Source organism: Micromys minutus, assembly GCF_963924665.1.
Source record: "Micromys minutus genome assembly, chromosome: 17".
NCBI lineage: Eukaryota > Metazoa > Chordata > Mammalia > Rodentia > Muridae > Micromys > Micromys minutus.
This window is the reverse complement of record NC_137952.1, coordinates 32478122-32500646: the sequence shown is the minus strand read 5'-3', so window position 1 is coordinate 32500646 and position 22525 is coordinate 32478122. Positions and strand designations below refer to the sequence as shown.

Here is a 22525-nt window from a genome sequence, read left to right as displayed (position 1 = left end):
ATGCTGTTCTTCCAGGGGTGCTGCCTTTCAACGTTACTGACTACTGTCAATTGGTCCGCTATCTCTGTCAAAACGGGCGCTGCATTCCAACTCCCGGCAGCTACCGCTGTGAGTGCAACAAGGGCTTCCAGCTGGACATCCGTGGCGAGTGCATCGGTATGTAACCCGTTACTTGGGTAACACGGGGATGTCGTAGTCAGTGTTCTATGTGAGGCGACACCATGCCCGCCGCAAGAGGTTTAGTCCACTATCATCACAGTGACAGGCAGGCAGACAGTAGTGGGGGACTATGAGCCTATGGGGGACCATTCCTTTCCAAGCCACCACAGTGTGTACTGGTTGTCTATTGTTGTACCAAATCACCTCATACAGTCGCTCCAAGCAGTAGAACTTTATTATCTCAGTGGCCTAGCTTGAAAAGCTGGGTGCTGATAGAGTTGGACCTCCAGAACCTCTGGAGAGAATTTCCTGATCTTCTCCGATTTCTCAGACTCTGGAGGCAAGTGGGGCATCATGGCCCTTCTTTGTCTATACACCCAGGAGGGCAGTGTCTTCAGTATAACGCAAGAACATTGGGGCTTCTGGGCCGCACAGCACTCGGCTGACATGTGCTCTCTCGCCTTCAAACAAACTTGTTTCTGGGCTTGGTCAGTCATGCTTTCTCAAAATTGTTTCCTGCTCATATGGGCACAGTTCTAGAGGTTATCCTGAGTGACACGGGAGAGACAGGGAGAGGGTTCGGCTCAGGGTCAGACTTGACTGTTCTCACAAGATACCTGTATGCCACTAAGGCTTTCTGAGCCTTAGTTTATTCATAAATAGCAGTGTAGACCAGTGGGTTATGCTACTGAATATTCAAAACCACTGTATGTAGTACTTTGCTACTAAGGCTAAGGAGACCACCTGGGTGGGTGGTATTTGAGAACCTTCCTTTAAACAACCACCTATATCCATATATGTTATTCTTGCATTTTTAATAGAGCAGCAGGAGATGCTTAGACATGAAGCACATCTTCTTTAAATAGAAAAAAAAAACCATCTCTGAAGTAAATGTTAGTGTCTTTAATTCTTTTCGAGTTCTGGAGTTAAATCCAGAGTTTCATACGTGCCAGGCCAGTGCCCTCCCCCTTAACATCCTTAGCGTGTGTCCCTTTTTATTTGTTCGTTATGTTTTTGAGACATGGTCTTACTAAGTTGTCTAGGCAGGCTTCGAACTTGGAATTTTCAGACTCCTGGTAGCTGGAATAAGAGCCCTGTGCTTTCACGACTGTCTGTCTGTCTGTTTGATTTTTCTTAGACTAGACTCACATCAGAAAAAAAAAGTATTTTTAGCTCAGAGTGTATCTGTGCTCTCTGAAAATGACACAGAGAAAGAATGCAGGTGAACTGCTTGGCTAGTCTTACAGTGTTTGGAACCATGGCCTACTGTAGTGGGAAGGGAAAGGAGATGTCATTTTGCAATCTCCTTACTTTTCTGAGTTTTACTCTGTTGAGAAAGGGTCCCACTACACAGTGTTGGCTGGCGTAGGTACTCCAGTCCATCCTTTGACCCACAGAGATCCATCTGCTCCTGCCTCGGGAGTGCTGGATTAGAAGTGTGCCCCTCCACCATGAGGCTTTGCTATTTTCTTATCTTAAAGGAAAATGGTTTCTGTTTTCTTTTTAATTCGTGAAGAAACCTAAGAAGCCTTAGACTTGTGAGCTGTTGGGCACACTTTCACTGAGACATGCTGTGTTTTACAGATGTTGATGAGTGTGAGAAAAACCCATGCACTGGTGGAGAGTGTATCAACAACCAGGGTTCATACACCTGTCACTGCCGGGCTGGCTACCAGAGCACACTCACCAGAACTGAGTGCAGAGGTAAGGGGCTCTTGGGGACTGGGGTGTGACTGTCTCAAATGAAGGCTTGGTTTGAGAGGAAGCCAGTGAAACATAAATGAAAGAGGCTAATACTCTTGCTACCACCATGACCCACCACCACCACCACCTACCACCCACCACCATCCACCACCACCACCACACATCAACCACCACCGCCACCACCCACCACCACTACCCACTACCAACCACCGCCACCACCACTGCCACCACTGCCACACCCCACCACAACGCTGCTTTTTTTTTTTTTTTTTTTTTGTGCCTTATTCCAAACCTCACTTCTTTGAGGATGTTGCTACAAAATCTGGAAAACATTCATATATTTTCAAAGCTCTCTGTGTGCCAGGGTAATCGCTTATTTTCACTTCTTTTGAGTTATTTCTTCTAGTGGTTTGTCTTCCATCCAGGACAGAGAGGATGTGGTTACCCTGTGTGACAGAAACTGGGGAAAGCCTCTGTTAGGATTATATGTCATTAGTTTCTTCATAGAAAGGAGGATGCAGGGCTCTAGAGAGGTCAGCAGCCAACAGCAATATCACCTGAAGATCGCCTGAAATGATTCTCTAGTCCTGCCTCAGGCCCGCTACTGAGAGCCAGCATTTGGCAGTCTCCCCAGCCATCTATACATACACTGTGAATGTCTTCTCACCAAGGTTGCCCCTCAGGTTTATTTCTTTTTCTTTTACTAAAATATAAAAAAATTAGCAATATCTTTTTTGAAAATTTTGGACATCAGTACAGTATTAATATAATTTCTACCTCCTCCTCTCCCCCTTCCAACTCATCCTATGCCTCCTCAACCCCCTCTCAAACTCATCACTTTTTTAATTATTGTTTACACACACACACACACACACACATGCACACTCTCATGAGTGTACATGTGTGCACACACACATGTACATGAACGCATACACGGATATGCATACACCCATACACATGCACACTCACATGTGTACATGCGCATACACACACATTCAGCTTGCTGAATCCACGTGGTGTTGCCCATATATAAGTGTTTAGAGCTGGCTGCCAGGGAGGCTTGTGCCTGAAAAGAGTCCCCATCTCAGGAGCCATTGATTCCCTGTAGCTCTTCATGTAGGTGTGGGACCTTCTGAGGTGTTCCTGTCCATGTTGGCATGTCACAAGTTTATTCCTTAAATAATTTATTATGCCGTTCAACATGCCTTCGGTTAAGTGACACCTATGTAGTAAGTTTCTGAGGTGGAAATGAATAAGGTCTACTTCCTCCCCTCTAAGAACTGAGAGCTTTATCTACGTATTCAGCATAGAAGAAGTTGGGTCATTAATCCAGCAAAGCTAGATTAAAAATAATAAGTGAACTAAGTGAACACTTATTTTTAAACACAGGGAGTTTGGCATGGAGATTTCTGCCACTTAAAAATGTGAATCTGCTAATATGAGATGGTTATCTGCCTCCTTTCGCAAAAGCCCTTTGTGTGAATCGAGCAGGTTTGGTGTTCATCCCTGAATGACTTTCATAATCTTTGAGCTCTGTCAGATTTGGAGACATACACCACTCTATTAACAGCCTGCAATCTGAACCATAAATCTGACTAGGCTGAGTATTTCGCTGATTTAAGAATCCTCCGAATGCTTTGGCTGTTAAAGTGAACAGAAGTGGCGTATTGGACATTTCTCAGTGGGAGAAACCACTGTCAAGAGACTTGGCTGCTTATAAGCAATGACAAACCCTAGGGAAGGGGTTGGCTGGAGCAAGGGCCTATGCAGGTTAAGGGCATGCGTTACCTCAACCGGAGGCTTGGTTAGAGATGAGGACGATCCACAGCTCCACCGCCACCTCCTGTATGCTGCTAAATTTATCAAGTGTAGGAGCACACCTGTGGTGTTTGGAGGACCGAGTCTGCAGAGAGAGCCAGGAGACTGTTTTCAGCTCAGAAGATATGCTTGGGTCAAAGGGGACAGAAGAGATAAAAACAGCGGGGGAGGGGGGGTTAAGTAATAAGCTTTTATGCTGCCTGGATTTCTAGAAACATACAGGATCACCCATGGCATTCGGAGAGCAATGAGAAGAAAAGATGAACTCTTTGTCTTGTTTATTTTAATATCAGAAAAAATTACAGAATGTTAAAAATCGGTTCAAGAATATGTGGATTTTTGATATTTTTCTTTGTGGAGCAAGACAGGTTTTACTGAACATTAAGAAGAAAGGAAAGGGGGGGGAGAAATCAGAGGGGTTTGGCACAAAGATCAGACAGAAGACAAGTCCAGACTGCTTCAGCTAGTCCAATGGCTCACACAGAAACCACTGTGGGATCAGCCTGGAAAGAGAATGTGTAGGAGGGTCAACCACAGACACCATGCAGACGCTGGGCAGACAGGATAGCTGGACAGGCCATAAATGCACATTCCTTGCTAGGGTGTGCAGGCTGTTCATACTCAGGGTCTCCACTCAACATGGATGGGTTGCTCTCAACCAACTCCACATAGTTCTGTATCTTCTGAGAACAGAAAACGGGGATGGTTGTATGCTTCAGGGACAAGACTGTTTTAGCCATCCTCTTTGATGTTCATCCATCTCTTGTCCTTAGCACAGGAGGAACAGACTCAGTCGACCCTGCTGTCTATCATGTGTGGGTTTTTAATCATGAAATAAAAATATTAGTTTATGTAATTTTTAACACTTCTGTTATAATCATCATCATTATCATTATCATCATCTTCATTATTAAATGGGGAGAGGACATCCTCCACAGGACCAAATGCTTAGCTTGGTAGCTAGAATGGTCATAAAGTTTAAGCTAAAAATTATATGCATGCTCAATGAAACTATACTTGGTCCAGAACTTGTGTGGAAATTGAGTTTTATTAGGGGAAACTGAGCAAAATAAAATAAAAGAGCATCTCTGTTATTATCTCTGATATTGTTATAAGACTTACTTTTAATCTTGTTTGAAATGATGGCAGCCAAAGTTCAATATAAATAATCACTTACATCACTCAATAAATTATCTAGAAAAAACGGTGAAAACCTGAATTTCCTCATGTAGCTGAGATCTCGGCAGTCTTAATAGAAAGAGTGAACATGACCTGAGGTTCTTTTCTGCCTCACATCTTTCTGACACTGATGATGCCACATTCTTGGATGGTGATGGCTGCCATCAAACGGATGAAATCCTAGACTGAGATTCTAACTGTGAAGATTAACTTTATCCTTTTTAATTTTAACCTCAGACATAGACGAATGTCTTCAGAACGGCCGGATCTGCAACAACGGCCGCTGCATCAACACAGACGGCAGCTTCCACTGCGTGTGCAATGCGGGCTTCCACGTCACGCGGGACGGAAAGAACTGTGAAGGTAATGGCGGCCCTTTAAGGCCGCTCCCCTCCCGTTGCAGCTTTGGCATCTAGAGTCTTGAACAAGACAGGGTCAAGCGCTGTGTGAAAGGTCAAATCGTCCAAAGTATTTCATGCTTTTCTTCCTGAAAGGCAAACCTAAGTCTCCATGTTATGACCACAGTCACAGTCGGACATACTAACAAGCAGTGCGTGTTATGGCAATGACCCTTTTCCAGAGTGTACCATTACTTCTGAGTTTTAGACGATCAGAATGTGTATAGTGTGGAGTTTTATACAATAACAACAACAAAACCATATTTAAGCCCATATCTTCCCTAGTCACTTATAAGCCTTTTGTGCAAAGTGTCTGCCTGGCAGGAAGATCCACAAATCATGGCCGGGCATCTAGAGTTGCTTTGAGAGGAACTTGGGGTGTGGTGAGCCAGCCCCTTATCTTGACGTCTGCAGTCATCCTGTGACCGGCTTTCCCCTGTGGGATGTGTAGGAACACTGAGGATGAGATCCCGCTCTGTGGGCCTTCAGCAGAAACTAAAGAATGTCCCTCATTGTGTTGGCCAACCTCTTTAGGAAAGAGCCCAAGAACCTCTTAATATGTTGAAGGAATTTCAAAATTCTTCTCAGGAACATGTTTGGCAGAATATTATCTCGGTGATTCAACCCACAGACTTATGGCCAAAATTCCCAGTTAGGGTCAAATCTATTATTTTTTTAAATAAAAGAAATAAAGAAGAGTCATAAATTGTTTTAGTTTGACTAAAAGCCTGTAAATGAAAGCAGGTCATGTCCAGAGGTGCGGCCTCTTGGGAGAGCTTCAATTGCTCACAGACCAGCATACCCATGAAATTAAGAACTGTCTTTGTGATCAAAGGGACCTAAACATTAGTAGCTCAGCTGGATCCCATAGCCAAGTCTACCACTGACCAAATCCAGCTTTGCAATATCTACCTCAAATTGCTTGAAATGACAAGCTTTCTTCTACTTTTTATTATTCTTCAGATTATTGTTTTTGAGAATTTCATACAAGGAATTTTGATCACATTTTCCTTCCCACTAGCCCCTCCCATATCTTCCTCCACCTCCCTACCCGCCCACCTTCATATTATTTTTCTCTATGGTCTTTTTTTTTTTTTTTTTTTTTTTTTTTTTTTTTTTTTTTTAATGAACCAAGATTTAGCCTAAATACATTTTTATTCCCAGTAGCCTTCATTTTTGTTTCAGTTTCAGTTTCTCAGAACACAAGTCTGTGAACTAGCAAAGCTGTTAGCGCGCTTTTTGGTCTGGCAACCGGTGACCCTCGAAAGGCTCCTAATCCCCCTGTCAAAAGAGTCAACCTGAACTTACAACGCCTGATTCACATGCCTTCTCTTCTCTTTCTGTTTATCATATGGATGAACATTAGCTAAGGCTATATTACCTAAGGGCTGTGTTACCAAAAACTAAGAAAGAAATGTGGAAAGGCTAGAGTTACATCCATCCAGGCCTGCCTTCCCCTCCTTATCAAGACAACACGTATCTCTGTTCCTAGATATGGATGAGTGTAGCATCAGAAACATGTGCCTGAATGGGATGTGCATCAACGAAGATGGGAGTTTCAAGTGTATTTGCAAACCTGGGTTCCAACTGGCATCAGATGGCCGCTACTGCAAAGGTGAGTGCTACAGAACCCCAGAGTGTGCTCTTTGCCCACTTTTCCTTCTCTCTACAGCTTCCGGGAATATTTTCCCCAGGTAGAGTTCCCCAGGCTCTGCTTTGAAAATAGCCACAGTTAATTAAACAAGGCTAGTCTTATTTCAGAGAAAGCATTTGCGTTCTTCTCAGAGGAGCCTGGAATCAACTGAGGTGTGGTAATTTAAGGAGCTGAAGCGTTAATCTATTCTAATAGATCCGACATCTTTCTGATAAAGCTGAGTTCTGCCTTTCTCTCCCAGCTGGCGAATAAGGACGGTTGGGTGGTGATGCTTCTTGATCAGTTTCTTTGACCAACCCATTACATCTTCCCTTGGGGGGGAAATGCTGGCCTATTCGTGGTGCTGTATTCCTTACTGGTTTATCTAGCTATCAAAAGAAACAAAGATGAATTTCGGTTTTACCAAGTTACATAGGCCTAGGAGGAGGAGGAGGAGAAAGAGGTGGAGGAGGACAAAGCAGAAAAATAAACCAGGAGTCAGGGTACCCTGATAACTATTGAAATAATCTCATTGCTTCAAGTATTGTAAGCAACACTTGGAAGTTCCATTTGTACTGTAGGGGTTCTAACAAGAGTCGCTGGGCACAAACTTATTCCTATCTCCTGCTGTATGGAGTCAGGGATGGGTAACTGTTGTGTGTAGATGTAAGATACGAACTGGAGTCATTCTTCTCAGACCCTTATATGTAGTGTCAGTCCAGGGTGCCTACTAAGTGGCCAGGAGCCTCTGTTCACAGCTTCTGCTGCAGAAATAAAAAGGCAGAATAAAGTCACAGGGCACCTCTTCTGACTGTTCCTAGTTTTCAGCTCTGGTTAAGGTACAGTGGAAGAAAGCCTTGTATGTCTTCGGTCCTTGGCAAGGTGTGCCCTTTCTCCAACCTTTAAAGAGCTTCCAGCACTTGGCTGTTTACCTGCATCTCATTCACACTGGTAACTTGTAATATTGTGAAAATCTGTCTTCAGTAAAAAACAAACAGTCGACGTTTTTTCAAATGTTGTAGTAGGAAAATGGTTTCAGCACACACTGAACTCTGTGCCAGAAGGAACTAACATGGAGAAGAGAGATTGGTGACATTCTGCAGTAAGATAAAGTGTCAGGGTGTGCAAATTAAGTGCTGTACATGGGGGAAAGAAAGGGGAAGGGTGTGATTGATTACTGGGCTGTTTGAAAAGCTGGGGTGTGGTGACCGAGGTGGCAGCCTCTTGGCATTAAATTATGCTGTTTCAGAGGATGTTATGACCTCAAAGACGAATGTAGGCTCTGAAGCTCTTAGTGATCATGGAAACTGTGTCTTTTACATAAATAGTGTTGTTGAGTTGTGTGGAAGATCTGATAATTGCACTGGCTCACCTGGACTCGGCATTTTGGAGAGAGGGAATGGGGAAGAGAGGGGAAAAGGAAGAAGAGGAAGAAGGAGACCAGTTTGTATTATTGGCCTCATCTTTCTCCCCTAGTGTCTAGAGCTCAGATCAACATTGGGGGGGAGCGGGGAGGTACCATGTGCTGATTTTCCTTGTGCAGTGTTTCTCTTGCTGTGGGATGAAATTTTTCTCTTCATCTGTCATCCTGAAGCCACAAGCACATGGCGACCGAGAGCCTTGTGACCGGAGCCTCTGCCAACGGAGGGACTTTATGTTCCCCTGTGAAGCCTTCAGGCTGCTTTTCAGAATACAGTCTTCACTGTCATACTGTAGGTCTCTGCTTGACCAAAAATGATCCCTGAAACAAATGAACCAACCTGAGTTCACATTCTTAAATATAACTGCTGTTTTTAATACAGTCTGAACATGAAGTCTTGGACCACTGGGATGTAATTTGTGCCAAATAACACAAGCTCAGTAAAACCCAGAGGTGCTTCACTCTCAGTTTGCCTTTTTAAGGTCAGGAGAAAGGAAATAATTGCATACTACATTGTGTATTGTGAAAGGACTGTTGGAAAGCGGCTTGGTTCTGAGCATCCCTGTTCCTCCAGACTCCGTTTGGGTACCTTTTCAACTGTTAATGGGCAATTCTCTACTATTGTTAATATGAACCCAATGCCATAGTTTACAATATTTAAAGATATGCATATGATACTGAAAGTACTAGGCAGTGCTTAAGAAAGATTTTACCAACTTCAAGTGCCTTTGAGTGTTGTACTGACCAAGAGCTGTCATCAAAGTCATCCTGTGTTTCTCTCTGTTCTGTCTCTGTAGTGCCCCCTCAGGCATTTGATGCCTGTCTCCTGTTAATTGTCCAGTCAGGAAAGACTGGTACTAGCGGAGATGCCAGCCTGGGTGGTGGCTGCAGAAAGAAAAAGCTTCCCTGCACAGTCAGAGATGCAGTATTAATTAATCAATTACTTCTTTTTTATCGGGTATTTTCTTTACTTACATTTCAAATGTTATCCCCTTTCCCAGTTTCCCCTCTGGAATCCCCCTGTCCCTTCCCCCTGCCTCTATGAGAGTGCTCCCCCATTCACTCTCCCACCCCTCCACTTCCTCCCATCTCCCCACACAGGCATTTCCCTACATTGGGGCATTGAGCCTTCACAGGACCAAGGACTTCTCCTTTTCTTGATATCCTTGATGATAAGGCCATCCTCTGCCACATATGCGGCTGGAGCCATGGGTCCCCCATGTGTACTCTTTGGTTGGTGGTTTAGTCTCTGGGAGCTCTGGAGGATCTGGTTGGTTGATGATGTAGTCCTTCCTGTGGGGTTGAAAACCCCTTCAGCTCTTTCAGTCCTTTTTCTAACTCCTCCATTGGGGACCCCATTTTCAGTCCAATGGTAGGTTGAGAGCATCCAACTCTGTATTTCTCAGGCTCTGGCAGCCTCTAAAGATGCACTTTGCAATCAAGCTAGATTCAGGCAGGGCTACAGTGGAATGTGTCACCCAGAGTCCTTTGCCTTCTAGTGGTCATTTTCTTCCCTACATCAATTCTGTCTTCCTTCTGTGTTCTTGTATTTATAGCAGGCATTTTGGGAGGATTCTATTAAGACGACTTTTAATAGAAAAGTGCCAGGCTTGGTTGGTTTCTCTTTCCCATCTCTGGAAGAACACTGAGCAAGCATCTCACCAACGTGCCGCTGTGGTCACTGAGTATCATTTTCCGTAGCGCCCGTGATCCAGTGCTGCCATAGTGAATGCGTTCTGTAGTGTTAAGGACATGCTTCTTCCTGCTGCAGATATTAACGAGTGTGAGACTCCTGGCATCTGCATGAACGGACGCTGCGTGAACACTGACGGCTCCTACAGATGCGAATGCTTCCCCGGACTGGCTGTGGGTCTAGATGGACGTGTGTGTGTTGGTAAGAAAAAGGCCACATCCTGGCTTGTGAAAAATACTCCAGGAATCAGCAGTGCTTATCAGTTACAAATAAATAATCATCGCAGGTGAGATGCACTGATTTAACAAACCCAGGTCTCTTCTTGAATAAATTGGACACTAATGTTAGTGATAGAAAGATAAGATTAAGTGGAGGAAGGCAGGGGAATCCCTACTTTTTCTTCTCTCTTTTCTGCCTACAAATATATAGCTGTCTTGACTTTCCTCCCACATTCTTTTGTCAGTGAGAATCTTTAGGACCGGTTTGTCTATGTACACCATTTAATGGTATAAATTTTTCTAGATAATTAAATGTCCAAGGGTAGTGCACAATGCCATCAGCATGAAACGACAGTTGATACAGCATTGAGATTCGTTAAATAACAAGACTTTTATCCAAATTATTTTTTTTAAAGATACTCAGTAAGCCCTTTGATTTAGGAAAGGACTGGGCGAAGCTGGAAATTTCTTCTCTAGAGATAAAGATAACACAGCTTAGTTGACCCACATCTGCAGGTTTATATAATGAACCTTTTACAGATTAAACTTTCTCTCCCTTTTGGAAAGCAAACCCAATTTAGACATGCAATAACTGCCTGTTTATTTTTGAGTAAGCCCCATTTCTAATAAAGGTCTTATTTATCACCATGTAAGATCCAGCCTTCATGCAGTATTTATAAAGTTCCTGCTCTGTGCATGCCTGAGGAAGACAAAAATGAATGAAAAATAATCATAGCACTTAAGGGCCTCAGAGTTTGCTCAACCAGATCACCAGAGGAAACTGGTCAACGCTGGCCATTGCTCCCCGCTGCTCGGACGCTAATGAGTTTTTGGAGTTTCATATTAGGTTTTTCTTCTCTTTGTCATTACCAAGTATTGAAAACACAGGCATTCTCTGTGACTTAGAACAGGGCAATAGAGATATAAAGGCAGCGTTGGCTTCAATGTGGGGGCTTTTATCTGATTAAAACATCAGTATAATGGTGGAAACTTCCTCCCATCCAGACACACACATGCGGAGCACATGCTACGGCGGGTACAGGAGAGGCCAGTGTGTGAAACCGTTGTTTGGTGCTGTTACCAAATCGGAATGCTGTTGTGCCAACACCGAGTATGCATTTGGGGAACCCTGCCAGCCATGCCCTGCACAGAATTCAGGTAAGGGGCAGCATAGAGGTGTCCCCATCCTGCCAGCTTTCTGCCCCCATCCATGCGCTTTGCTTTCCTGTAAGTTACGGGTAAGGCGACGCTGTGCTCCCAGGGATATCTTGTACACCCTTCTGGGGGCTTGGCAGACGCTAGACTGTGTCTAGACACACGGTGCTCTCCCCGTCCTCATACTTATTTGCCATAGGCGCTTCATGTGCCCCTGTAGGACCCACCCCACCTCAGTCCTGGTCACATTCCTGGGAACACATGCCATTTCAGGATGCTTGCTTTTTGCAGGAGATGACTATTAGAAAAGCAGAATTTTACACAGTGTAAAAGTAAATAACTTTCAGACGACCCGAATATTCCCAACAGCTCCCCAGAAGGCCATTTGTGAATTTTGTTCACAACCCACATGTTGATTTTGGTGCACTTTTCTTAAATGGCTTTATTCAACCTTAGGGGGAAAAAAGTATTTTTCTACAGTTTAGGTGGCATGCATAGTGAAAAACAACCAGGCCAGCAAGTCAAAACTCTGCTTCCAAATTCACAGGCAGAAAGATTTGGGACAAATTAGTTATTTTGTGTAGCTTTGCTCATTTAAGTATTTGAAAAAAGATTTACAATAGTAAAAAATAATTATAAAATGAAATTATATGGACAAGAAATTCTCGGTGTTCTGACCTACAAAATAAATTTCATTAGATGAAATAGACAGTCCTATACAGATATAATTATTTAGATTTGTAAGGAAAAAGTAGTTTATTGAAATGTATCATGCTGCCTCCCATATGCAGATTGTGTGTGTGTGTATGTGTGTATGTGTGTGTGCTCGAGAGAGAGAAAGAGAGAGAGAGAGAGAGAGAGAGAGAGAGAGAGAGAGAGAGAGAGAGAGAGAGAGAGGCAGCAGTAGAAAGGGATGATGAGATGGGAGGAAAGAGAAAGTAATGAAATGTTTGTGTCCTGAAAGCAGAAACAGGGATCCTTTGGGAGAAAGAAGAGATCCTAGAAGAGAGAGGAAGAGGGGTGTTACCCCGCATCCATTTAGGAAGAAAAACAATGTAACTTATTGAAATGAAGATGGCCAGTTTTTACTATTTGAACTTGATCTTAAGGTAGCTTGGCAGTTAACTTTTGTTGTCCTAAATGAAAGTTAGGGTTAAAACAAACAAACAAACACCCAAGCCGTGAGTGAGTTTCCAGGTAAGATTAGGTTTTTCCATCTCCTTCTTAAGTAAAATTCATAAAAATTAGCCTAAGCATGATTTTTTTTCAGTGCTCTGTAAATAAAAATAACATTTGAAACTGCAGTGTTAGAAAGGGAAGGTGCTAAAGGCCATCAGAGATGCCACTGAATAATTCAGATTATCTGTATGTCATCAAAACTCAGTTAGATACACCTTCAGTATACGTCAACGGCATGTAAGTAGTCATTTAAACAAAATGACTGCATAAAATGCGACAGTTGTATATTCTGTCCTTGGTTGCACTAATTTCCCAAAGGGATTTTTCTCATAGACTTTGAATTTATGAGACAGAAGTCAGGCCGTAAAGGATGGGGGACACACATACTGTGGGCAGGAACGTACAGTGTACAGTTCTCCACTTTAACACTTCCCCGGCGCGTCTCTGTGCTGCCTGCCTTGCTGCTGTCTGAGGCACTACCTTGGGGTAGCTTAGGAAAGTTAAGAGGATGAGCTGCCTGTGCTTACGTTATCTCATTAAACCCAGAGAGCATCGGTTTGGAATGGGGATGAGTACCCAGGGGTGGGGTGGGGAAGGGCTTTGCTTCCAGCGGTAAGTGTGGCTGCATTCAGATCCCTTAATTACACAGAGCAGTCAGGTCTTGGCCAGTGTGGAGCAGTGACCACGCTGTGCCTCTGTGTCAGCTAACCCTGAGAACACTGCCCACGGAATCACCATGGTCTTGTCTTCTTGCTTTATCCTTCAGCCCCATGAGCACGTTAATAGTTGAGAGCGGGAGAAGATGCCGAAGACACATTCATTGTTCTGCTTCTGTTGTCCTTCAGTCTCTGGCTTTTAAACACACAGTGGCTGACATGTTCCTCTTTGTCCCCTTTGGGTCCCCTTTTAAATGCTTTAAAACAAAAACAAAAAACCATTTTACTGCCTATCACAAAACACACTTGAAAGGATCAATTTTTAAATGCTGCTTTCTTGTTTTTGTCTGTTCGATTGATTCATTGGTTGTGTGTGTGTGTGCGCGCTCGAGCACACACACACACACACACACACACACACACACACACACGTACTGTTTTTATTTTTGAGATAAGGCCTCACTGTGTGTGTAGCTTTGCCTGTCCTGGAACTCACTGACCAAGCTGTCTTTGAACTTACAGAGATCCTCCTGCCTTTGTTTCTCAAGTGCTGGGATTAAAGGCATGCCACCACATCTGGCTAAAAGAGTCTCTCTCTCTTTTTTTTGTTTTATTTTTCCAAACTCATTTACACCTACCTTCATCAGAAATAGAGCAAGTGTTTGCTTCCTCTAATAAAGTCTCATCCACCACGTGCAGTCACCATATGTGACCCTGATCCTGGCTGCCAGAAACCAGGCGCCGGCAAAGGTCTATCTCTTCTCTGTGCCTTGTATGAAGTCTGGTTCCAGGTGTTTGCCTTTCTCACAGTTCTCCATTACATTCCTCTGAACGCTGTTGGAGTTGTCTGTTATGCTTCATGAGTACTAGAGAGCTGATCCTGTCACAAGTTTGGGGAACGACTCTGTACACTTCAGTTTATAGGAAAGAGAGAGTGACCTTAACATGGATCAAGAGTTTTCCTGTGGACTCACCATGGAACATGAGCAGAGTATCCAGATGATTCACAACTGCACTTGCACATGAGCTCGGATGCTCCGCTGTGCTCTTGTGAGGAGAGCCCAGCGAGTCTGTGGAGAGAGGACATTCGAGAACCTGATTGTAACTGGAAAAAACAGCTAGAACTGAGAAACAGAACTATTCCCAGGATGGCGGGGAAAAGTTTTATTAACAGCTAAGAAACCACATTTTAACAGTAACGTTTCACTGTACGTGTAAAGTGTTCCCTGGTGAGCAAAAATGAGTTGTAGGAAAAAACACCTTTTCCAAAAATGCTTTCGCCAAGAAATTGCTATGGCTTCCCCTTATCCTTCAAAGTCACTTTCCTCAGTGGAGCAGAATGCTTAAAATGAAAGCCCAGTTCGAAGGGGACTCCCCCGGGAGTGCCTCCCTGGTCTGTTACCACTTGAGCTTGGTTCTCCTTACTTTTGAGGAAATGGCTGTGTGAGCCAAGGGCAGAATTGACCTGTTTGTGCAAACAGGGCACTCATTTATTATCTGATAATTTATTACAGCAGAATATCAGGCACTCTGCAGCAGTGGCCCGGGAATGACATCAGCAGGCACTGGTAAGGAGCCACTTTGAAGTTTCCTGACTTAAGCATGTGCAAAGTTAGTACTGAGCCTTCTGTGGGTATCTAGTTACTGTGGAAACGCAGTCTGGCATCACACCTTGCTGACCATCACCGGTGATGCACGTGGGTTGCCTAGAAGCCCCTATGGCAGAGCCTCTGTGGCACCATGGTGGCTGTGGGTGTGGGGCTTTCTCACTGGTTTTTCCTGGAGACAATTTATGAAGAGCTGTAGCTGAGATACAATGGCTGGTGTCTAGAGAAGCAGCGGCCTGAGCCTTTTATGGGTTTTCAGTATCAAATACAGTTGAGGGTTTTAGAGTAGACAAGTAGTTACCCATTCAGTCTAAAAGACGTCTTGATTCTCAAAGGTTCAGTCATAAGACACCACGTAGATTTTCTAGGAAGAAGTCATATCGGCCAGCTGAGTTGGAAGAAAATAAAATATTTATGTAGGCATGGGAGAAGTGTAGGGTGTCATTATAAAGAATAGAATCAAAGGAGACCACTGAGATGAGTGTAAGGATGGTGACAAGAAAGGACTTCCTCTCTCATACGAAACGAAGCAATTTGACTAGGGGGTTGTGGGGGGAAACCGACGGGCTGATTCACCTCATCATATGTGTGGATGAAGATGAGGGAAGACTGATGAAGAGGTGGAGCAAGAAGGGTGATGATGGAGGAGTCAGTGGGGGTCAAAAAGGATGTGTTAAGGCTATGAGGATGAAGCACATGGCAACCCTGACTGAAAAAAGACTCTCCCTCTCTGGTAATAGAGAGGTCTGCTCAGTACGTGTGAGCGCAGAAGAGGCAATGTCTGGTCTCCTAGGAGCCAAAGCAGAGGCTCTGTCTTGTAAGGAGACCTGCTGAAGGAGGTCCCCTCACAGTGGGCAGGGGTCCTTGCTTGAACACCAAAGTTGGAGCCAGTAAACACATGGCTCATGCTTTAATTTGAGGTTACTGTTGAACTTAAAAACTTGAAGCAAGGGCATGAGGTATCACTTCCCCAGCAGGATGAGAGGAAGAAAGAGAGAAATGTTGGTACCAGAGTCTTGGGCCCTGTGTATCCTCTGCCTTCATCCTGGTGCTCAGACCATCCAGTGCATCTTCGTCACCTTAATTCGGGGATGTTGGGTGACCTTACAGCCACAGCACAGATGCCAGTTTCCCTCCAGGGTCTAGAGTTGGGGGAGATGCGACTCACAGTGGGCAAAAAGAGAGAAATATTCTCTTCCAAGTGAGCCCATTGAGAAGTCCTAAGGTCGCTATGCATGTTGTAATGTTCTGTGTTGTTTATATTTCATGTTTGCTTTGGAACATGATTGACTTTGAACTCTTTTGGTGGTGTAGATATAAATGAATGTGCATTAGATCCTGATATTTGCCCAAATGGAATTTGTGAAAATCTCCGTGGGACCTACAAATGTATTTGCAACTCAGGATACGAAGTAGACATAACTGGGAAAAACTGTGTCGGTAAGGAGCTCAGCTTTCTTTCTGGGATGTTTTGGGACAGCCTGTGAAGAGCCACACACCAGCTTCACGTGGTAAAAGAGAACCTTGCTAGGTGTAGGAAGTGCTAGTGTCCGGAGCCTTTCTCACACAGCTACAGAGCCGTTCCACAAACAGTTCTTCCAACTACTCATTAGATTTAATCAGAGAAAGTACAGCTTGTTTTCTGTAATAATGACTCTTCACTGGCTCTAACAAGCACTCTTTTCCATGCGATAACAGCCCTTAATGAAGGAAGAATCCAGAAACTAAGTAAATCATCTGGTTGGGAATAAAACAGCAGCCTAGGGCATTCGTTTTTCCTCCAACATTCTTTAGTTGCCTAGAAGAGTATTTTCCTGAGAACATCTTCTGTCTGGAGTGACACACAGCCATGTGTTCCCTTGAGTTGGGCTTTTAAAACCAAGATACTTATGTTCATGGAGAAAGGATACACACATACTGACATGTAAAGTGGTACTTTTTTTTAATTTGAAGAACAAATATATTTTATATATAAGCAAATAAAATTTTATGGACTATGATGCAAATTGATAAAGATAAACTTTAAGATATACTAGAAAAAAATCTCAGATTATATATTTTTATTTCCAGTCCTGGCTTTGGGGCTAGGCTTCCCACTTTTACTTTGGAGGGATTTTAGAGCCAGATCTGGGAAAGTCCCTGTCCAAGAGCTGATCTAACTTTGAAACAAGTAATTGATTATTTGGGGAGAATTCAGATTGATAGAAAAATCTGCTCACTCTTCCTGGCACCCAGCCTATCAAGTATCAATAACTTGCTGTATGTATACTAAACCCAACTGCTGCCCATATAGCATCAGAAGCTCCATGGGCTCAGACCCGGGAGAAGAAAATCCCTGTTTTCATATGTCCCTGGCCCGTTTGAAGTCTGGGGTTTGGAACTCTTGGAAGAAGTTGTGTCCCTTATAGTATTTTGACAGACTTTCAGTGTTCCATTTGCTCAATAGGAACATTACTTCTTGTCTGACTTTCTCATATTTTAAGCAATATATATGCATATATAATATATATCAATGTATAAACATGAGCACAGATATATAAATGTATAAGCGCATGTACACATACATATATAACATATATGTGTGTTGTCTATTAAAGTATGTTCACTGCTGTGGTTAGAGTAATGACCTTCTTTCTCCTCCCAGTGCTGGGATTACAGATGCATACCATCATATTGAAGATGCTTTTTATTCATTTAGTTCCTTAAATCAGTAACATCAGCCCTTTTGATCCTAATACTGCAAATCAACTACAGAAATAAAGATAACTAATTTTCAGAGAACCCAAGAAGTGAATTAAATAGCAGCCAGAAGCTTGAATCTTTGTAGACACTTTAGACAAGAAGAATAAAGCCCCCACGTGGGGAATGCCAATGGAACAGAGTCTTTCCTCTTTGGTGGACTTGATTACACCATTAGGAATTTAAAGGTCCGACCTGAATGCCACTGCCTGCGAGGGACAAGCTCCTTCAAATGTCCCCGTTTGTTGTCTTTCCAGATATTAATGAGTGTGTGCTGAACAGTCTACTTTGTGACAATGGACAATGTCGAAACACACCTGGAAGTTTTGTCTGTACCTGCCCCAAGGGATTTGTGTACAAACCTGACCTAAAAACCTGTGAAGGTACCTGCGCTTTGGTTCTTGCACTCTGTGCCTTACTCTCTGGGAAAGCCATTAGACCACCTTAGGAGTCGGCTGGAGTCTACTTCAGTCAAGCAAGTTCTGTCAGGAATCTCTGCTTCTAAGCCACTGTACAAACTTTAGCCGCAGACGGCACTTACTAGCACTTGGCGTTTCACTCCCCTGTCTGCATTGTTTTCAGGGCGTTCATTTCTATTTGCCTCAAGCTGGCATTTTCACTTGCCATCACTTAATAGATGAAGAAAATGTTGTGCATGGATGATTTGAATCCATAATTTTATCCAGATTTTCTTGGATACGAAGACTCACTCATGTGCCAGTTTCTATTCTAAAGAAATGTGCTCAATTAGTATTTTGACATTCCTTCTAGTTTGGCAAAAAAGCCTGTGTAGGCCAGCTTTACTATCTAATGAAGGCTATGTGGTAGCAATTAAGGCCAAAGTCGAGGTATGCATTTTATGCTTAAGACCAACTTTCAGTAGTAATGGGGACCTGGTTTTGTTTCAGACATTGATGAATGTGAATCGAGTCCTTGCATTAATGGAGTCTGCAAGAACAGCCCTGGCTCTTTCATCTGCGAATGTTCTCCTGAAAGCACTCTGGACCCAACAAAAACCATCTGCATAGGTATTCATCCTTCCGAGAATAATTTTTCAGTTTATCAATAACTCAGTCCTCCAACGTTTAATGGTTGCTTCGACCGCCACAGAAGTTCAGATATAAGAGAGACGTTAAAATGATTATTATTCCCTGTTTCATGATGCTATTCTAGCTGTAATTCTAGTGTATACGTTGGGCTTTTTGATAAGATTCTGTTCAATGTCCGCCTTTCGCTCCGTCTGCAGAAACCATCAAGGGTACTTGCTGGCAGACGGTTATCGACGGGCGCTGTGAGATCAACATCAATGGCGCCACCTTGAAGTCCGAGTGCTGCTCCTCCCTTGGTGCTGCCTGGGGGAGCCCGTGTACCATATGTCAAGTCGGTAAGAGAAGCAGCGCTTGGCTCTGCAGCCTTCTCACCGGTCACTCCACTGACTTAGGTCCACGTGGGAAATCTACAGATGACTTTGATGAAATATTCCAGAATAGGAAATCAGCAGAGTATCAAGGACATCTATTTTGTGTGATCCTGGTCAGGGCACCATTTTCTGTCTCCATATGGTCACATGATTAGCTTGTGGTACTTCCCCCGAAGCACCGGTTCCTGTAAGCTGGGCTTTACTAGCGGAGACCTCTCATTGCTGCTCTTCTATTATCTATGCAACCCCGTGCTGATTCACAGCAGCAAAATCCAACTCCTGTCCCAGGCCCTCCCTCCTCTTTCTTTGTACCATGGCTGAGATGTCTAAATATATATATCATTAAGGTTGTTTTGTTTCCCCACAGATCCCATATGTGGTAAAGGGTACTCAAGAATTAAAGGCACACAGTGTGAAGGTATTTCTTATTCCTTACAAACCGTAAGTGTGTATGAACAATGTTTGTGTTAACTTGGCATCAATAAGGGAACTTCAGTGAGGAATAAGATGCAGAGAAAAAAAGTTCCTGAGAACCACAGGACAGAACAGATGTTAAACACACAAGCTGTTGCCAGTGTTAGATCACTGTGGCCAAAGGACAGGCTTTAGAACCACCATGCATCTTCTGGAATGGCTGCATTTTCAAAATGCTATCTGCAAATCAGGAGCAAAAAAAGCAAGACATTTCTTTTTTCAAAGACTGTGAAGTTTGCATTCATGGTTACCCCCCCCCTTTATTGTTGTTGCTTAAACAACACATTCCTGGGTGATTTAGAGGGGTGAACTCAGTTGCCTCTATTTTCAAGGTCCATGTGGACCCTCTCCAGCTCACTGTGGTTCTTTCTCATGGAGTCCTGAGTAGATATAGGTCACGGTGACTAACGTTGCCTGACATGACACAGCAGCTGAAGTATTTTAAAAAACAACAGTCCCATATGTGGGATAAAATGGAGGGTTTTTTTTTTTTTTTTTTTCCTGTTAAAACAAATAGGAATCCTACAACCCCCACCCAAGGTTTACTTTCCAAATGATGACTGAATCCCTTGGCTTTTTTTTCTGGTTCAGACCAGCCGTTCAGAACTAGTCAGACCTTAACAGCACATTTTGATATACAAATGGCCAAGGGAAAACTGAGGAACAAACCCCCCACAAACAGGTTCGACTTCATTTCTGTTTCGTTTGCTTTCAAGCAAACATTGAGACTTTTTCTCAACACTCTTGGCTTGGAGAGGAACCTCTTTAAAATAGACCTGTGTGTGTATGTGTGTGGGTGTGTGTATGTGTTTTAACTAAGCCTCTCAAGGCTATCCCCTTTTGGCATTTAGATTGCCTTTCTTTGGATTAATTCAATGATGTCTGTTTTTCCTAATTAAGTGCAGAGAACACACTGCCCCATGAGGCAAACTGGGAGGATCAGGAGACTGGGGAACACTGGCAGATGACAAATGGATGGTCATGTGCACTGTCGCTCCCTCACCCAACCAACCACGTAGGCTTAGTACTCCCTCGCTGGCCACAGCAGGATTTGATTCTTAGACACTCAAGTTCAAGCTTTTCCTTCTTTGATAATTTTGGTCTATTTCTAGTCATCTTGCCTCCTAATGCTAACTATAACCCTCAGAATCTCACTTCCCAGAGCTGTACTCCAAACCCCTGGCCTCTGTCTCTACATCTCAGATGCGATTCCCAGAGGCCAGTGTAGAGACTCCTAGCCTTAGTGAACAGACCCACTGATTGCTATTAAGACACATCAGAAGTTAATAGGAACTGTCTTGGGGCAAGCTAGTGTTTGGAACTTACCGAGTTCAGAAAAGGCCCTTTCTTTTTGTAAGAATCGTTGTGAATCTATGAGTGGGGTCAACCAGAATTAACTTACACAGATATACTGACTTAATGCTTTCTCTCCCCTCCCCTCTCTCTCTCAGATATCAATGAGTGTGAAGTGTTCCCAGGAGTATGCAAGAATGGCCTGTGTGTCAACTCCAGGGGCTCGTTCAAGTGCGAGTGTCCCAACGGCATGACTTTGGATGCTACAGGAAGAATTTGTCTTGGTAAAGATGAATCAAATGCAGTTGGACATTTGGACACACACACACACACACACACACACACACCCATGTGTACACACTCACTCACACACATTTCTTCCATGCTAGTCTTTTCAGTTCAGTGCCACCACAGTTGCTATTGCACTTCTGCTCCTACACCCTGGATTGTAGGATACATGCTGAGTGGCAGAGGGAAGAACATCTGCATGCAATGGGGCGATGCACCCCATATCTTTTAGGCTTGTGCTATAACTAATAGATAAGTCCTGGTAGAAAATCCCCTTGATGTCAGGAACAGAAATCCTCCTGGGAAAGGGAGGTGGGGGCCAGCTAGGAAACAGGGATATAAATAGATAGATGGGGGGGAGAGAAAGAGAGATATTATAGATATAGGTTAGATATAGATACAGATAGATATAGATGATAGATAGAAATAGAGAGATGAAGATATATCATCTCTACCAGTTATATGGGAATCTTCCTGCCAACTGCTAGAGCCAAGGGGCCATAACATATCCAGTCATCTAGTCATCCCATCCCAGTGACAAGGAAGAGACTTGAAGTCCTCAGAAGGATGCCACATGACTCTTAGCTGTGGTATCTGTCTGACTCCTGGTGTTATGACCGTGTCTCGCTGCTTAGCCTTTGACTCTGTAAATGATGTCACATGTAGTACGTATCAGATGCTGAACCAGATGGAAGAGTATCCCGGTTAAAGAGCACTTTATGTGCTTTAAAGACTGTCATTACAGTTGAGGGAGTTTGATCATTTACAAATGTGAATGTAGGATTTTAAAGTGCTTACAATATGGAACAGAAGGGGAGTTCAGAGCTTTGTGTCTTTTGTAACTAAGGATATCAACAAATCCATGCCGAAATCTCTGTTTACTTATTTAGGAGGGACCTTATTTAATGAAGCATCCTTCTAGATTCTCAGTTGAAAGGTGGAGTTTACTTTAAATTACCTGAAACTTGGACATAGGGCTGCTTAAATGCTTTAGAGGGCGCTTTTAAAAAGACATGAGGTAACTTGAACACTTAAGTAAATAGTCACTTCACACTGTGAAGGCAAACGAGAAGGAAGACACACTTGAATGATACTTCACAGTTCTTAGGTGCATAATCTCATCAGAGCATCCTGATGCTTCCTGAGAGACGGGGATAACATCATTTGACAGGCATGAAGATTTGGGACCAGGCATAATGAGTTTGCTAAGAAACTAAGTTGAAGAACAGTTCTAGAATCCAGGTCTTTAGTCCTCTGGTCTGCCAGCCTCCTTCACAGTTGCTGAGCTTTGGGGCTGGAAATAGCGTGAGCGCGCGCGCGCACACACACACACACACACACACACACACACACACACACACGTTGAAGTAAAACAACTTAGAAGAATGGATGGCGTTTGGTTGCCATTTCCTCTTTTGTCTTAAGAAGGGAAGCCCTCTTTTCAGATTAGTCTGCCTCTCTAGAAATGCAGTAAGTCTGAGGCCATAATGTT

At 43.5% G+C, this 22525-nt stretch overlaps 1 protein-coding gene across 1 annotated transcript in view; it reads left to right on the top strand.

The window, feature by feature from the left end:
- Positions 1-22525, top strand: part of FBN1 (fibrillin 1) — a 193471-nt gene that overhangs the window by 104973 nt on the left and 65973 nt on the right. The window contains exons 12-24 of the mRNA XM_080930907.1: positions 16-156; positions 1744-1863; positions 5098-5223; positions 6751-6873; positions 10083-10205; positions 11228-11380; positions 14727-14780; positions 16134-16259; positions 17816-17941; positions 18467-18586; positions 18805-18942; positions 19346-19396; positions 20904-21029. Of these exons, the coding sequence (XP_080787033.1) occupies positions 16-156; positions 1744-1863; positions 5098-5223; positions 6751-6873; positions 10083-10205; positions 11228-11380; positions 14727-14780; positions 16134-16259; positions 17816-17941; positions 18467-18586; positions 18805-18942; positions 19346-19396; positions 20904-21029 (1527 nt within the window). The remainder of the gene's footprint in view (positions 1-15; positions 157-1743; positions 1864-5097; positions 5224-6750; positions 6874-10082; positions 10206-11227; positions 11381-14726; positions 14781-16133; positions 16260-17815; positions 17942-18466; positions 18587-18804; positions 18943-19345; positions 19397-20903; positions 21030-22525) is intronic.